Source organism: Emys orbicularis, chromosome 5 (genome assembly GCF_028017835.1).
Source record: "Emys orbicularis isolate rEmyOrb1 chromosome 5, rEmyOrb1.hap1, whole genome shotgun sequence".
NCBI classification, from domain to species: Eukaryota; Metazoa; Chordata; order Testudines; family Emydidae; genus Emys; species Emys orbicularis.
Window position 1 is genome coordinate 10,557,345 of NC_088687.1, and position 16,166 is coordinate 10,573,510.

At 49.3% G+C, this 16,166-nt stretch overlaps 1 protein-coding gene across 1 annotated transcript in view; it reads right to left on the bottom strand.

Moving 5' to 3' along the window:
• The window catches only part of GSR (glutathione-disulfide reductase), a 40,527-nt gene extending 30,289 nt beyond the window's left edge, over positions 1 to 10,238 (bottom strand). The window contains exons 1-4 of the mRNA XM_065404839.1: positions 10,080 to 10,238; positions 5,122 to 5,148; positions 3,638 to 3,726; positions 2,867 to 2,936 (exon numbers count right to left, since the gene is read on the bottom strand). Of these exons, the coding sequence (XP_065260911.1) occupies positions 2,867 to 2,936; positions 3,638 to 3,726; positions 5,122 to 5,148; positions 10,080 to 10,238 (345 nt within the window). The remainder of the gene's footprint in view (positions 1 to 2,866; positions 2,937 to 3,637; positions 3,727 to 5,121; positions 5,149 to 10,079) is intronic.
• Positions 10,239 to 16,166: the final 5,928 nt, after the last annotated feature.

A 16,166-nucleotide genomic window follows, 5' to 3' on the forward strand; every position in this document is an offset into this window, starting at 1 on the left:
CATTCGCAGGAGGTGGGGCTCAGAGTCTATTTAAACAAGGACTGCAGGATCATCTTCCCAAAGTTTGCATCTTCTCTGGATGCTGCAGTAATGGGATAATGGTTCATACATACATATATATCGATGACTATGTGGCAGCTCTGCAAATATCCAATATTAAGTGGTCACTTAAGAATGCTATTGATGTAGCTCTCGCTCTCATAGAATGAGCTCACACACACAGAGGGGGCCTACCCAAAACTGTTTTATATGCAATCTTGATGCAGAAAGTTATCCACTTAAGAGACTGTCTGTGAGCAGACTGCCTGTCTCTTCACAGTCTGCATACAACACAAACGGATGCGGCAAAGCACAAAAAGGTTTAGAGAAAAGGCTAAACATCATCTGATGTCTAACACGTGACGATGCTGCCCCTGTGGAGATGAGTGCGGCTTAGGAACAAAAACACAGGCAAACATACCGCCTATTTAAACGAAACCGAGACACCACTCTAGACGCAAATTTTGGGTGAGGTGGCAATGTCACTTTTTCTTTGGAGAATTGCACGTAAGGAGGCTCTGCCATCGAAGACTGCAGCTCACACACTCTCCTTGCAGATGTCATTGCCATGAAGAATGCAGTTTTTTTCTCATAGAGAGGAAAGGGGCAAGATGCCAGAGGATTGAATGAAGGTTCCATCAGAGCCGCTAAGACTGTGCTAAGATCCTATAAAGGAACCAGTTCCTGCACTGGCAGATGGAGACGAAGGATTCCTTTTAAGAATCTAGCCATCGCAGCACTGGAAAATACCAATCTTCCACGAATGGGTGGATGAAAGGCTGAGATCACCACTAGATACTCCCTCAATAAGCTAAATGGAAGGCCCAACAGCTGAAGATGCAGCAAATACTCCAAGATGTCTTGGATACTATCCAGCATTGGCTGAACTCCACAGGCCAATGACCACATAGAAAAACCTTCTCACTTTTTCAAACAGGCCATCTTGGTAGATGGTTTTCTACACTAAGTAGGACTTGTTGAACAGACAACAAACATCACTCTTCCTCTTCATTCAACCACGAAGCAGCCAAGCAGTGAGATATAGGGAACTGAGCGCAGGATGCAAACGTGATTCTGTGAGAGTAGGTCAGACTGGAGAGGAAAGCATATGGGAGGCCAAATCAACAGTGCAAGAAGGTCAGAAAACCAACACTGCCTCAGACATGACGGTGCAATGAGGATGACATTGGCCTGATCTGCTTTCAGCTTGAGGATGATCTGTGGAATGATCAGGGTCAGAGAAAACGCATATAGGAGAGTTGAGTGCCAGCTGACGTGGACGGCATCACTCAGGGAGCCTGGGCTGAGGCCCCCCCTCGAGTGCAGAATAGACTACATTTCCTGTTGTCCCTTGTAGCGAACAGGTTGATCATCGGCATGCCCCAAGCAGCAAAGATGACTTTCAGAACATGGACTTCACTGACCACTTGTGACTCAGGGAAAAATTCCTCCCAAGATGATCCGTGAGATGATTCTAGACCCCGGGGAACTGACTGGCTATCGGAGTGATATTCTCTTCAATGCAGAACAAGCCACAGCCTGACCACCTCTTGATGTGTGCTCACCCTTGTCTGTTCACATAATACATCACAATGCTATTGTCAGTAAGTATGTGAACCATTGAACCTTTGATGCAGTCTAGGAAAACATGACCAGCAATGTAGATGGCCCAAAGCTTCCTGCTCCAACTGACCACAGACCCTGAACCTTTCAGCGACCCCAGACGCTCTCCCCAACCTACCAGGGAGGCATCGGTGACAATAGTCCTGGTTGGTAAGGGCCGGGCAAAGGGAATGCCCTGACATACATTCCCCTGATCCATCCACCAGTGCAAGAAGTCCAGGGTCAATGGAGGGAGGCAGACCAACCTGTCTAAGGGATGAAGGGCCGGATGGTAAACTGTTCTGGGCCACATCTGAAGAAGGCGAAGGCATTGAAGAGGGCAATTTGTGCATTGAACCACCTGTGTGTATGTGGAGATGTGGCCCACATGCCTCAGACACATGAGAATTGTCATGGAAGGTTGAGACTGCAGCGTGAGACAAAGGTGATAAAAGTGTCTGGAAAAGGTCAGTCTACAAAACTACTCTTGGACTCTATTAAGGTCCCAGTGAATTCAATTTTCCAAGTGGAGACCAATGTTGACTTTCTGATGTTCAGTAGGAGACCCAGACAGTTGAGTAAATGCAGTGTGATGCATACATGAGAAAGGACTTCTTCTCTGGACCTGCCCCTTAGTAGCCAGTCATCTGGAGGTATGCCATCACCACAACCACACATGTGGTAAAGACCCGGGGAGTGGAAGACAGACCAAAAGGAAGGGACATGTACTGAAAATGATGGTTAGCCATGACAAACCAAAGAAATCTTTTGTGGCTTGGGCCAGAGCAGCACCGCCTCATATAGCCAGGGAAGGGGCTATGGCCACGAGGTGTGAGCACACCCCTCTACGGATACTGCTAGGCAAAATTCTCTGGGTTCAGTGCACCTGGCGTGCACAAACACCTAAGTAGAATACATGGCCGCATCTACTCGCAGTAGTGTGCACCATCACCTTATACAGACTGGGGGAACAGGAGGAAAAAATGGCTCTCACTGGTTAATGAAGTGGGAATCATTCTTAAAACCACAGAAATGTGCTTTGGCACAGGAGAAGGGTTTTTATAACTATTGGGAACGGAACCTGCACTGACCAAAGATAAAAAACCAAGCTAAATTCTCTTGGAAAGCCTTCACAGGTTCTGGGAAAATATGACAGTTTACAGGGGCATAGAAGAGGCTCTCATTTTAAGATCTGTTACTTGTACATGAACCAAAATTTACAAACCTTGTTTAAGTTATTTTGATAGATCCCATTCAGGCGGCTCACATAAGCATCACGCTTTTCTTTAATCACTCTGCAATAAAATGTAGTCACTGTCACTATATAAGCTTTTTCTCACTGCTAATAAGAATACACAGCAAAAAAAATGGTGGCTAGCTTTAAAATCCAACCTCATTAGATATGCAAACACATAAAGGTCATTGGATAAAGTCAATGAAAACACTGCAGGGATGTGGAAGGTGACAGGAAGGGGGGTTCAGGGACATGGAGCACATGAAACAAACCACTATATATGTCTTGCATCTGAAGAAGTGAGGTTCTTACCCACGAAAGCTTATGCTCCCAATACTTCTGTTAGTCTTAAAGGTGCCACAGGACCCTCTGTTACTTTTTACAGATTCAGACTAACACGGCTACCCCTCTGATACTTGAAACCACTATATAGTTGGTTATGTCATTAATGACAAGAGGTTTTTTTGAGCAAGGCCCAGAGCTTGCTGGCAGCTGACTCCCCATCCTGTATGGCACTGGCAAAGCTGGCCCATGGGCCCAGGCATTCCACACTGGCTATGAGGGACATGGAACCAAACTGCAAGCAACTGAGTAAGCCTTGTTCCTCCCCCAGTGCACCTAGGGCATTATAAGCGGACATGGTCTCAGAAAAGAACTGCTTATACGTAAAGAAAATACAATATTTACATAAAATGTATTGTGCTTTAAAAGGATAAGTGTAAACAAGACTTTGCCACCTGGAATACTGAATCTTAGACATACCGCCAATTAAACTTCACATCGGGGGTTTCAAAGCCATAATCGGCATGATCATGGATGAATTCAAAGTGGACAGCTGTGTTCCACATCACCTGTCACAGAGGTAAAGAGAACAGTAATTCAGCACAGCACTAATGAAAAAAGCATCAACTGTGTCTATAAAAAGCGACAAAGAGTCCTGTGGCACCTTATAGACTAACAGACGTATTGGAGCATAAGCTTTCGTGGGTGTCAATTGTGTCTAGTAATTCAAGATGGTTTAGGTGGAACAACTCAGTTCCATACATTACTATTTTAAATAGGCATTGTTTTATAAATAAGGGCGATGTTAGGCCTTAAAGCTCCCAACGCCATGCAGCAGGAAGCTCCTGGAGGCTGTGTGTATGAGGCTGGCACTGTCTGCTCTGCAGGAGCAGGGCCACCACTGCACCATGCACTTGCCGTATTTAGGCCTACCTCTGCTTGCTGGTACAGAGGTGGGAGAGTTCCTAAGCCTACTCCTTCTCTTTGGGGAGACTTGCACCACTGTTTGAACAGCCCCGTGTTCACCTTGACTGCAAGGAGTCAATTGTGTCTGGCCCCTGTGCAGGGGCATGGGGGAAGGAGGCTCCTGGCACTATACTCCACCCTTTGTGTGCTCACATAGAGCTACACAATCTAAACCACAAAGATTTGGAGGGGATTGGGGAGAAGAAACCTCATATCTAAGGCTCTACTTAATTTGTGATATTGCGGATCCCGCAATATTAGGCTTCCACTGCAATTTGGCAGTGGGAGCCCCCGCTCCCAGCCCTGGGTGGCCGACAGCAGGAGCCCCCGCTGCCAACCCTTTGCCAAATTACCACAAATAATGTCATTACTTTGCCACGATTTTCCATGGATTGTCCGCAACTCAGCTGCAATTTTTTGACAATCATCTCACGATTCAAGTAGAGCCTTACTCATATCTGTAGCACTAAGTTTATGTACACAGTAGTGTTAGGAAAAGTGGCCTTTTTTGATGTGTCTCTCTTCATTTCTCATCAGACTTGAAATAGTACCATAGGAAAACAGCTTTTGTGAGACTAAGGAAAATACTAAAACAACAAATTCTGCTCACAGATACCCTGGTGTAACCTCACTAATGCCAAGAGGTCTGCATCCATGGGCCTAAGAGCACAATTTCTCCTTTGGATATTCATTTTACCTGCATCCGAAGAAGTGGGCTGTAGCCCACGAAAGCTGATGCTCTAATAAATTTGTTAATCTCTAAGGTGCCACAAGTACTCCTGTTCATTTTACCTAGAAACCGTCTAACCTGCCTATTCAGCCTTAGGCAAAAAAGCAAAATAAGGATTGTGGAATGGAGTATTTTTGCAAGTGCCCCTAACTGTAGCTGCACCCTATTAAGTTTATCTACTCTCCCAACATCCGTGTTATGAAGAATTGGATGCAGACACATGCATTTCAACACAAAGACAATATGAAAGAAGAAAAAAATAATCTACCTTTTTTGGTACACATCCAACATTCACCTAAGAGAGAAGAATATTAAGTCTACATTTGTCATTATGATAAAATCATTGATAATAAAATCAATACTTAGAAAATGGTAAGTCCACTAACTAAAGCTTCCCAAAATTGATGCCAATTCCGCACCTTTCTCCCACCCCCTACAATGCAGAAATATCAAAATCATTTTGAGTTGGGCAAAGAGACATTCATGTTTGACACTTTAGTTCCTATTACCAAATTCAGAGGTTCCAATCCCACAGGGCTAACTCAGCCCTTCACCCTTCTAAGGTAAGTTAAAAAACATGTATCGTGCCCATTTTAAAGCTGTTGTCTTTCAATGGATTCTTAACAGGATTTCCTGTCTGCTCAGCAAGGATAGTAAAGATTGCATAGCACTTTTTATAAAGGAATACAAATATAGCTCAGTGTCCTCAGCTAATACTTCCCCTCTCCCCACTACTGTGTAACTTTTGAGGGAGTGGCCAAGTGATCAGAGCACACAACTGGAAGCCAGCTTTGAGTTCTAATCTCAGTTGTCATTAGCTTTTTCAATGAACCCCTTTTGTGCCTCAGTTTCTCCAACTGTTAAAAATGTAACTATGCTAATATTGCTCTGATATCTTTCAAATGACTGGGTCAGCTTCTATGGGTTCACAACCTTCTGCCCTTGAAGCAAATTCATATTGAACACAAGGCCAGTGAACTCACAAACACGTCTTTGGGGTGATAAGCAGTTGTACACAGAGCAATATACCCAGGTCCCAGTCTAACAGCCTAAAACAGCAAGATTCCACCTTGAGACAAAGGCAAGATGCCAAACTGCTGAGGGGGTGCACTCAGAGGCCAGAAAAGGGGCAGACTTGCCTCAAACCAAGATACTTACCAAACAGACCTGTTTAAACCAATCACCATGAAGCCACTCCCTCCTTTACTTTCAGATTTATGCAACACTAGTTTGTTCACTCCTCAAAGTAGTTGTATTTCCTGTTTTAACTAGCTGGTAAGTGACATAAAATTCACCCTGACCTTATTTTTAGGAGTGGTAGAGGTATAGGAAATACTAGAAGCTCACAGGAGATTAAATGAGGATTTTTGCTTCCGGTTATTGGCCCTATAATACAAATGTATTCATACTTTTCATTAAAAGCTTTCTTCCTAAAGAGCTTCATCAAAACTTTGCAGCCTTTTTCCTGTCAATAGGCAAGCAAGTACACATACATTGCACAGATCTACTACCCTGTCTGTCTGAAGGAAAGGTACTTCAAAATACTTAAAACACTTTTTCAGGAGAATGTGAAAATAGAAGTGTATTAAAATGCCTACAGTTGCACCAAAACACAGCTCTGTACTCTGCTATATTCTCTTCATCTCTACTCTTTGCTTTTGCTAGCATAAGAGATTATTTTGTGTGTGTACTGTTTTATCTGAAAAACACAAATCCTCTATTTTATCTACTGTGAACCAGATCCTCAGCTTGTATATACTGACTACACCAATTACGTCAATGAACAATCTGACCCTGTAAGTCAGAAATAAACTGATACTAACTTGCATTGTTTTAACAACAACTTCTGGTGAAACCTGAGTTTGGTAATATTCCAATGAAGTTACACTAGCTTTCACAACAACACTGTAGCACCATCACCTTCTATGTAAAAAGCTCTATATTCAGGACTTGATTCTGTTCTTAGAAAGATCAGCAAATCTCTCTTAAATGTATGCTGATTTTACAAGATACGTTAAGATGGGTATCTCAGAGAGAGAGAAAAATCAGAGCCCATTTTTTTCTTAAAAATCCTACATTGTCTAATTAACGGGGGCAGCAGAGCAGAGTACATTGCTCATTTGGAATTCTGTAAATCTGCGCAAACTAAGGTGCTGGAAAAGCGTCTGTTGTGTTCTGAACACACAAATAATTTTAAAATTGGTTGTAAGATATTTTAATGTCTCCTATGTGTGGAGAACCTAGCACAGCAGGACACTGATCCTGCCTGAGGCCTCTACAGTCTTGGTCCCACAACGATAAATATTATTATAAAGAACATCAGCACCACACACAAAAAATGGGGGCGGGGAATTCCTGGTCTTTCCTGGCTTTTGTCAGTTTGTTTCACACACTTTAAAATTACTAAGGCTCTATATTAATTAATTTCTAATATGTTTTCTAAACACACCCTTCTTCCTAAAAGAAATAGAAGGTAATGGTCAGCTGAATATGCAGCTGGTTTGGAAAAAGTCTGACCAGGATGGGCCCCATCCCCTTATAGGCATGTAAGGAACGATGACTATTGTGAAAATTCAGTAATACAGAACATCCACAAAGCCAGCTGTCCTCGTGAAGAAAGATGTGTGACCAATCTGAGTTGTGCAACACCTGAAAATACCGCTTTGTCGACATGCTGGCATTTTCTCTATTTGTGACAGTCGCTACAGTTAAATAAAAGGGTTCAAACAAAGAACTTAGAGCCTAGCAGGTACTGGCACCACTAAACTGATGCCCACAGAGCAAGGGTGGCATCCTCCTGCCACTCAGTGCACACAAACCACATCTGTTCTTGGAGCTCACTGCCCTTCTACAAGGCTAGATGAGTTCTGGAAAGAAAACCCCAGCTGGCCCAGAGATCTGCCCCAGGATTACTCATTAGAGCCCCTCTTTGCAGCATGTCATCACCCCCACCTCCCCAAGCCACATCCATCCACATACCCCACACCCTCCAGCCACATCCATACACACACATCCACACCCCCAGCCATGTTCATCCATCTACACCAGGGGTTCTCAAACTGGGGGTCGGGACCCCTCAGGGGGTTGCGAGGTTATTACATGGGGGGTCGCGAGCTGTCACCCTCCACCCCAAGCCCTGCTTTGCCTCCAGCATTTATAATAGTGTTAAATATATAAAAACATGTTTTTAATGCATAAGGGGGGTCGCAATCAGAGGCTTGCTGTGTGAAAGGGGTCACCAGTACAAAAGTCTGAGAACCCCTGATCTACACACACACACCATCCCCAGTCACATCCATCCACACACACCCCTACCCCCTCACCCGGCCCTCACCCCACCCCAAGCCACATCCATCCACACACCCAGCTCCCTCACCTCCCCCCCACTCCCAGCCACACCCATCCACACACACCCTGCCCCAGCTCCCCCACACCCTCATCCACATCCATCCACACACACCCTGCCCCAGCTCCCCCACACCCTGCCCCACCCATCACAGCCCCCCATGCCCCAGCCCCATCCACACACCCTACACCAGCTCCCCCACACCCCTTCCCCCTCACCCTGCCCCACCTGTCCCAGCCCCTGTCCATTCACACACCCTGCCCCAACCCCCCCACATCCCCCCTGCCCCAGCCCCCGCACACCCCTTCCCCCCTCACCCTGCCCCACCCATCCCAGCCCCCCATACCCCTGCCCCAACCCCCCAGCCCCTGCACACCCGTGCCCCAGCCCCTGCACACCCCTGCCCCATGTCCCAGCCCCATCCATCCACACACCCTACCCCAGCTCCCCCACACCCCTTCCCCCTCACCCTGCCCCACCCGTCCATCCACATACCCTGCCCCAACCCCCCCACATCTCCCCTGCCCCAGCCCCTGCACACCCCTTCCCCCTCACCCTGCCCCACCCGTCCCAGGCCCTGTCCATCCACACCCCCTGCCCCAGCCCCCGCACACACCCCCTGCCCCAGCCCCTGCACACCCCTCCCCCATGTCCCAGCCCCATCCATCCACACACCCTGCCCCAGCTCCCCCACACCCCTTCCCCCTCACCCTGCCCCACCCGTCCATCCACACACCCTGCCCCAGCCCCTGCACACCCCTTCCCCCTCACCCTGCCCCACCCGTCCATCCACACACCCTGCCCCAGCCCCTGCACACCCCTTGCCCCTCACCCTGCCCCACCCGTCCCAACCCCCGTCCATCCACACACCCTGCCCCAGCCCCCGCACACACCCCTTGCCCCAGCCCCCGCACACCCCTCCCCCATGTCCCAGCCCCATCCATCCACACACCCTGCCCCAGCTCCCCCACACCCCTTCCCCCTCACCCTGCCCCACCCGTCCATCCACACACCCTGCCCCAGCCCCCCCACATCCCCCCTGCCCCAGCCCCTGCACACCCCTTCCCCCTCACCCTGCCCCACCCGTCCCAGCCCCTGTCCATCCACACACCCTGCCCCAGCCCCTGCACACCCCTCCCCCATGTCCCAGCCCCATCCATCCACACACCCTGCCCCAGCTCCCCCACACCCCTTCCCCCTCACCCTGCCCCACCCGTCCATCCACACACCCTGTCCCAGCCCCTGCACACCCCTTCCCCCTCACCCTGCCCCACCCGTCCATCCACACACCCTGCCCCAGCCCCTGCACACCCCTTGCCCCTCACCCTGCCCCACCCGTCCCAACCCCCGTCCATCCACACACCCTGCCCCAACCCCCCCACATCCCCCCAGCCCCTGCACACCCCTGCCCCAACCCCGCTGCCCCAGCCCCTGCACACCCCTTCCCCCTCACCCTGCCCCACCCGTCCATCCACACACCCTGTCCCAGCCCCTGCACACCCCTTGCCCCTCACCCTGCCCCACCCGTCCCAACCCCCGTCCATCCACACACTCTGCCCCAACCCCCCCACATCCCCCCAGCCCCTGCACACCCCTGCCCCAACCCCGCTGCCCCAGCCCCTGCACACCCCTTCCCCCTCACCCTGCCCCACCCGTCCATCCACACACCCTGTCCCAGCCCCTGCACACCCCTTGCCCCTCACCCTGCCCCACCCGTCCCAACCCCCGTCCATCCACACACTCTGCCCCAACCCCCCCACATCCCCCCAGCCCCTGCACACCCCTGCCCCAACCCCGCTGCCCCAGCCCCTGCACACCCCTGCCCCATCCATCCACACACGCCCCAGCCCCCCACACGCAGCCCCGCCCCCCGCACTCACGCAGGTGCCCCCCAGGCGCTGATGCTCCACGACAGCCACGCGGGCCCCGAGCTCGGCCGCGCGCCGCGCGCTCGCCAGCCCGCCCGAGCCGCCTCCCAGCACCAGGTAGTCGAAGGCGGCGGCCATGGCTCGAGGCGGCAGGGAGCGGACTGCGGGCATGGAGCGAGAGTGGGGGGGAGGCGTTGCTGAGTCACGGTGACAGGGCGGGAGCGCGGGTCTGGGGGCGGAGCTCATAGGGGGCGTGGCGTGGGAGGGCTCCCTGCTCAGGGGGGAAGGGGCGGGGCTTCGAGGGAAGGGGCGGGGCGTGTTCGGGTGGGGGCGGGGCTCCGGCGGGAGGGGGCTCAGGGCCGAGTAGGGGGAGCCCGGCCGGAGCACGCTGGGCTAGGTGACCAGACAGCAAGTGTGAAAAATCAGGATGGGGCTGGGGGGTAATAGGAGCCCATATTTAAAAGTCCCAAATATCAGGACTGTCCCTATAAAATGGGGACATCTGGGCAGAGGGGAGCGGGGGGGGGTTCCATTGATCGCACCGGAGGGGGGTGTTACGACCCCACAGGCTCAGGCCCTGCTTTTAAACAGTCTCTCAGAGCAACCCCCTCCCTTTTAAGGGTAAGTCACGTAGCCTCAGTGCCGCCTCCCCGCCCTCCTGCTTCCCACGCTGGGTGACGCCAGGTGAGCTCAGCGCCTGGCAGAGACCTGTCCCCATGCCAGGGACTCGTACACCCCAGCACGGATGTGCAGTGACACCCAGGCAGCAGTTGCAGCCGGAGCAGCTCACCAGCCAGGCTGTACTGAACTACACTTTCAGGCTCTGGCTCTCTGACTTTTTTTATGCAGTGCCCGCTTCTTACAGAAACCCACACGCGCCACACCTTGAGCTAGGAGGTCTCGGCTCAGCTTCCCAGCTGAGAGGCAGGGAATTGCTCCTCCCTCTGGGTCATTGGTTGGTAGGTGTCATTGTCAATGTTCCGGTGATGGAGGTTGTCCCTTGCCTTCTCACATTTTCCATTCATGGGGGTCAACCTCTGCTAGTCTTTTTCAATGACCCATTCAGTCCACTCAGACAGTTAGAGGACATTCACACAGCTATGTAACTTACTCTGCCCTGAGAGCAAATAATCCTGTTTCCTCCACTGGGTAGCAATGTAAAGTATAGGGGGGAAACTGAGGCACACATCGGCGTAATACAAATATTACAAATTTTCACTTAGTGACAGGGCCATTTGTCATTGATCTCCACAGGGGGAAGGGAGGGGGATTCTCCGCTGATCTCAATAGGGGGATATGACAAAGTGGGATTTTCTGGATATTTGAATGAAGCATGTGTACCTCAGTTTCCCTGTGTACTTTACATTGCTACCCAATTGGGGGGGAGGGTTAAGTCTGCACTGAAGGTAGCTCAGGATATGAGGTGTGGGTGTCACCTTCCTGTCTGGGTGCAACGAATGGGATGTTGTGGACGTGGCTGGAACCTGTTGAAAGTGACCCCATATGAATGCAGAAACCAAATGATACAATAGGAAGCCCCAGTGAGTAACCAGTGACCAAGAGGAAGGTTTTCCCTTAACCTCTCAGTAGGGAAGCTGAGCACAAAAGGCCTGAGATGCAACAGGCAGAAGATAAAGAGTGAGGGCTTGTCTACACTTGAAACACAACAGTGGCACTTCAGTGTAGACACTATCTACACCAATGGGAGGAGTTCTCCCATCAGTACAGGCAAACCACCTCCCTGAGAGGCGGTAGCTAGGTTGAAGAAATAATTCTAGAGCAGGGGTTACATCAACTTAACTACGTCATTTCGGGTGTGGATTTTTCATGCCCCTCAGCAACATAGCTGGGTCAACCTAACTTTTAAGCATAGACCAGGCCTGGGCTGGGCTTCTGGATGAGGTTGGCTCCCTCACCTGGGACTGACAAAGGGGGTCAGAGAGAGACAGATTAAAAATAGAGTTCACTACCACTTGGGTGGTAGATTGCTCTGGCTTGACTAGATGGACTATGTCTTAACCCTTTTTTTCCCTCTGTGCTAACCTAAGGACTTCTGATGTTGTGTACCAGTTGACTAATAAACCCTCGTGGATAAAAACTTCACTTCTTCGGATGCATAGAGTGAAAGTTACAGATGCAGGCATTATATACTGACACATGGAGAGCAGGGAGTTACTTCGCAAGTGGAGAACCAGTGTTGACAGGGCCAATTCAATCAGGGTGGATGTAGTCCACTCCCAATAATAGATGAGGAGGTGTCAATTCCAGGAGAGGAAAAGCTGCTTCTGTAATGAGCCAGCCACTCCCAGTCCCTATTCCAGCCCAGATTAATGGTGTTAAATTTGCAAATGAATTTTAGTTCTGCTGTTTCTCTTTGAAGTCTGTTTCTGAAGTTTTTTTGTTCAATGATAGTGACTTTTAAATCTGTAATAGAATGACCAGGGAGATTGAAGTGTTCTTATGTATGTTACCATTCCTGATGTCCGATTTGTGTCCATTTATTCTTTTGCGGAGGGACTGTCCGGTTTGGCCAATGTACATGGCAGAGGGGCATTGCTGGCACATGATGGCATATATAACATTAGTAGATGTGCAGGTGAATGAGCCCTTGATGGTGTGGCTGATGTGGTTGGGTCCTCTGATGGTGTCGCCAGAGTAGATATGGGGACAGAGTAGGCAACGAGGTTTGCTACAGGGATTGGTTCCTGGGTTGGTGTTTCTGTGGTGTGGTGTGTAGTTGCTGGTGAGTATTTGCTTCAGGTTGGGGGGTTGTCTGTAGAGAGTGAGGGATCATTTTCCAGGATAGGTTGTAGATCGTGGATAATGCGCTGGAGAGGTTTTAGCTGGGGGCTGTATGTGATGGCCAGTGGTGTTCTGTTATTGTCCTTGTTGGGCCTGTCCTGTAGTAGGTGATTTCTGGGTACCCGTCTTGCTCTGTCAATCTGTTTCCTCACTTCCCCGGGTGGGTATTGTAGTTTTAAGAATGCTTGATAAAGATCTTGTAGGCGTTTGTCTCTGTCTGAGGGGTTGGAGCAAATTTGGTTGTATCTTAGGGCTTGGCTGTAGACAATGGATCGTGTGATGTGTCTTGGATGGAAGATGGAGGCATGTAGGTACGTATAGCGGTCAGAGGGTTTCGGTTTAGCAGTGCCACTGACTTGAAGGTATAAGTTGTCCCCAAATTGTGGGGATGGTGGGACAGAAAGAGAGTCCCCGAGATAGGACAGACTCTTCTGCTGGGCTAAGTGTGTGGTTGGGAAGATTGACAATGTTGTTAGATGAGTTGAGGGTACCACTGTTGTAGCCCCCTGTGGCAGGTAGGAGTTTAGCTTACTGTCCTTTTTCCTCTGTAGAGAAGTGAAGTGTGCATTGTAAATGGCTTGTCTCATTTTTGTAAAGTCCAGCCATGTGGAAGTTTGTGTGGAAGGTTGGTATTGTATGAGAGTCTCCAGTTCTGAGAGCTCATTCTTGATCTTCTCCTGTCTGCTGTACAGGATGGCACTGCTATGGATTACCCGCATGGCCCCACAGTATGCCAACATTTTTATGGCTGACTTAGAACAACGCTTCCTCAACTCTCATCCCCTTGTGCCCCTCCTCTACTTGCGCTACATTGATGACATCTTCATCATATGGACCCACGGAAAGGAGGCCCTTGAAGAATTCCACCTGGACTTCAACAATTTCCACCCCACCATCAACCTCAGCCTGGACCAGTCCACACAAGAGATCCACTTCCTGGACACTACAGTGCAAATAAGTGATGGCCACATAAACACCACCCTATACCGGAAACCTACTGACCGCTATACGTACCTACATGCCTCCATCTTCCATCCAAGACACATCACACGATCCATTGTCTACAGCCAAGCCCTAAGATACAACCAAATTTGCTCCAACCCCTCAGACAGAGACAAACGCCTACAAGATCTTTATCAAGCATTCTTAAAACTACAATACCCACCCGGGGAAGTGAGGAAACAGATTGACAGAGCAAGACGGGTACCCAGAAATCACCTACTACAGGACAGGCCCAACAAGGACAATAACAGAACACCACTGGCCATCACATACAGCCCCCAGCTAAAACCTCTCCAGCGCATTATCCACGATCTACAACCTATCCTGGAAAATGATCCCTTACTCTCTACAGACAACCCCCCAACCTGAAGCAAATACTCACCAGCAACTACACACCACACCACAGAAACACCAACCCAGGAACCAATCCCTGTAGCAAACCTCGTTGCCTACTCTGTCCCCATATCTACTCTGGCGACACCATCAGAGGACCCAACCACATCAGCCACACCATCAAGGGCTCATTCACCTGCACATCTACTAATGTTATATATGCCATCATGTGCCAGCAATGCCCCTCTGCCATGTACATTGGCCAAACCGGACAGTCCCTCCGCAAAAGAATAAATGGACACAAATCGGACATCAGGAATGGTAACATACATAAGAACACTTCAATCTCCCTGGTCATTCTATTACAGATTTAAAAGTCACTATCATTGAACAAAAAAACTTCAGAAACAGACTTCAAAGAGAAACAGCAGAACTAAAATTCATTTGCAAATTTAACACCATTAATCTGGGCTGGAATAGGGACTGGGAGTGGCTGGCTCATTACAGAAGCAGCTTTTCCTCTCCTGGAATTGACACCTCCTCATCTATTATTGGGAGTGGACTACATCCACCCTGATTGAATTGGCCCTGTCAACACTGGTTCTCCACTTGCGAAGTAACTCCCTGCTCTCCATGTGTCAGTATATAATGCCTGCATCTGTAACTTTCACTCTATGCATCCGAAGAAGTGAGGTTTTTACCCACGAAAGCTTATGCCCAAATAAATCTGTTAGTCTTTAAGGTGCCACCAGACTCCTTGTTGTTTTTGTAGATACAGACTAACACGGCTACCCCCTGATACTTGATTACAAAATGACATTGCAAAATCCATAGACTAAAGTGGAAATTTACAAGTATAAAGCTGGGGTGTTTTGCCATAGAACTCTGGGTTCAATCCTGCAAAGCCTCAGCGCATCGGATCACGACCGACAGAGCCCAGCTCCTCACTCGTGCTCAGTCTAACTGGTGTGTGTGTGTGTGTGTGTACCGTTGTATTTTCAATAAACACAGTGTATTGCCTTTTCCCCTCAAAAAGATCCCGTGTGCTTCTTATAAGCATAACATGTGTGAAGCAGGAAAGCTGGAGAGGCTGCGTGGCCAACCTTGAAGGAAGAGTGAGACCCCTTATGGAGGAGGGGGTTTCAGAGTTGAGTTCAGCATCGAAGGAAGTACAACAGAGCCAAACCCAGCATCAGAGCTGAGCACATTTCTTGTTTCTGGCTGGGGAAAACAGGTCTATCCGAAGGGTACCCTATTACCAAAATATACTGTGAATGGAATCTATTTTTCATTTGTGGTTGTGAGAGACGTGCCTACTGAGTGTACTCATGGTCAGATTCTGAGCACCCGGAAGATAAGCTGCTGTGATGACTGACTGCAGATGCACCAATTCCAAACTTTGGCAAAAAGTGGGGAGCTCTTGGCCCTTGTCAGTTGATATAGAACATTCATGACATGTTGTCCGTCGTGACTTATGTGTTTGCCCCTAATCAATGGTAGAAATTGGTGACAAGCATATATGACTGCCCTGAGTTCTAGGATGTGGAATAGAGTGACGTCGTGAGGTGTTTACCTGCCTTGGGCCATGTGCATGTCCAGATGTGCTCTCCAAACCAACAGGGAAGCATTCATTATTATAACAACTGTCAGGGAACGGCATGCGAAAAGGACTCTTGGGCAGGTGTGTGGGTATTTCCACCAATTGAGAGATTCCTTCATGAAGGAGGGTATGGAAAGTAATTTGGTTAGTTTGTGTCTGCTCAGTGCACAAACAGTCCTGAGCCACCCCTGAAGGCAATGCATTCTCAGTCTTGCATGGTCTATAAACAAAAGTGCCAGCTACCACATGTCCCAATAGCTGAAGACAATTCTTGACAAGGGAACATGGGCTGATCTGGATTGTGTTTATGATGTTGGATAAGGCTACCAATGTGTCCACGGGGAGGTAGACTCTTGCTGCTA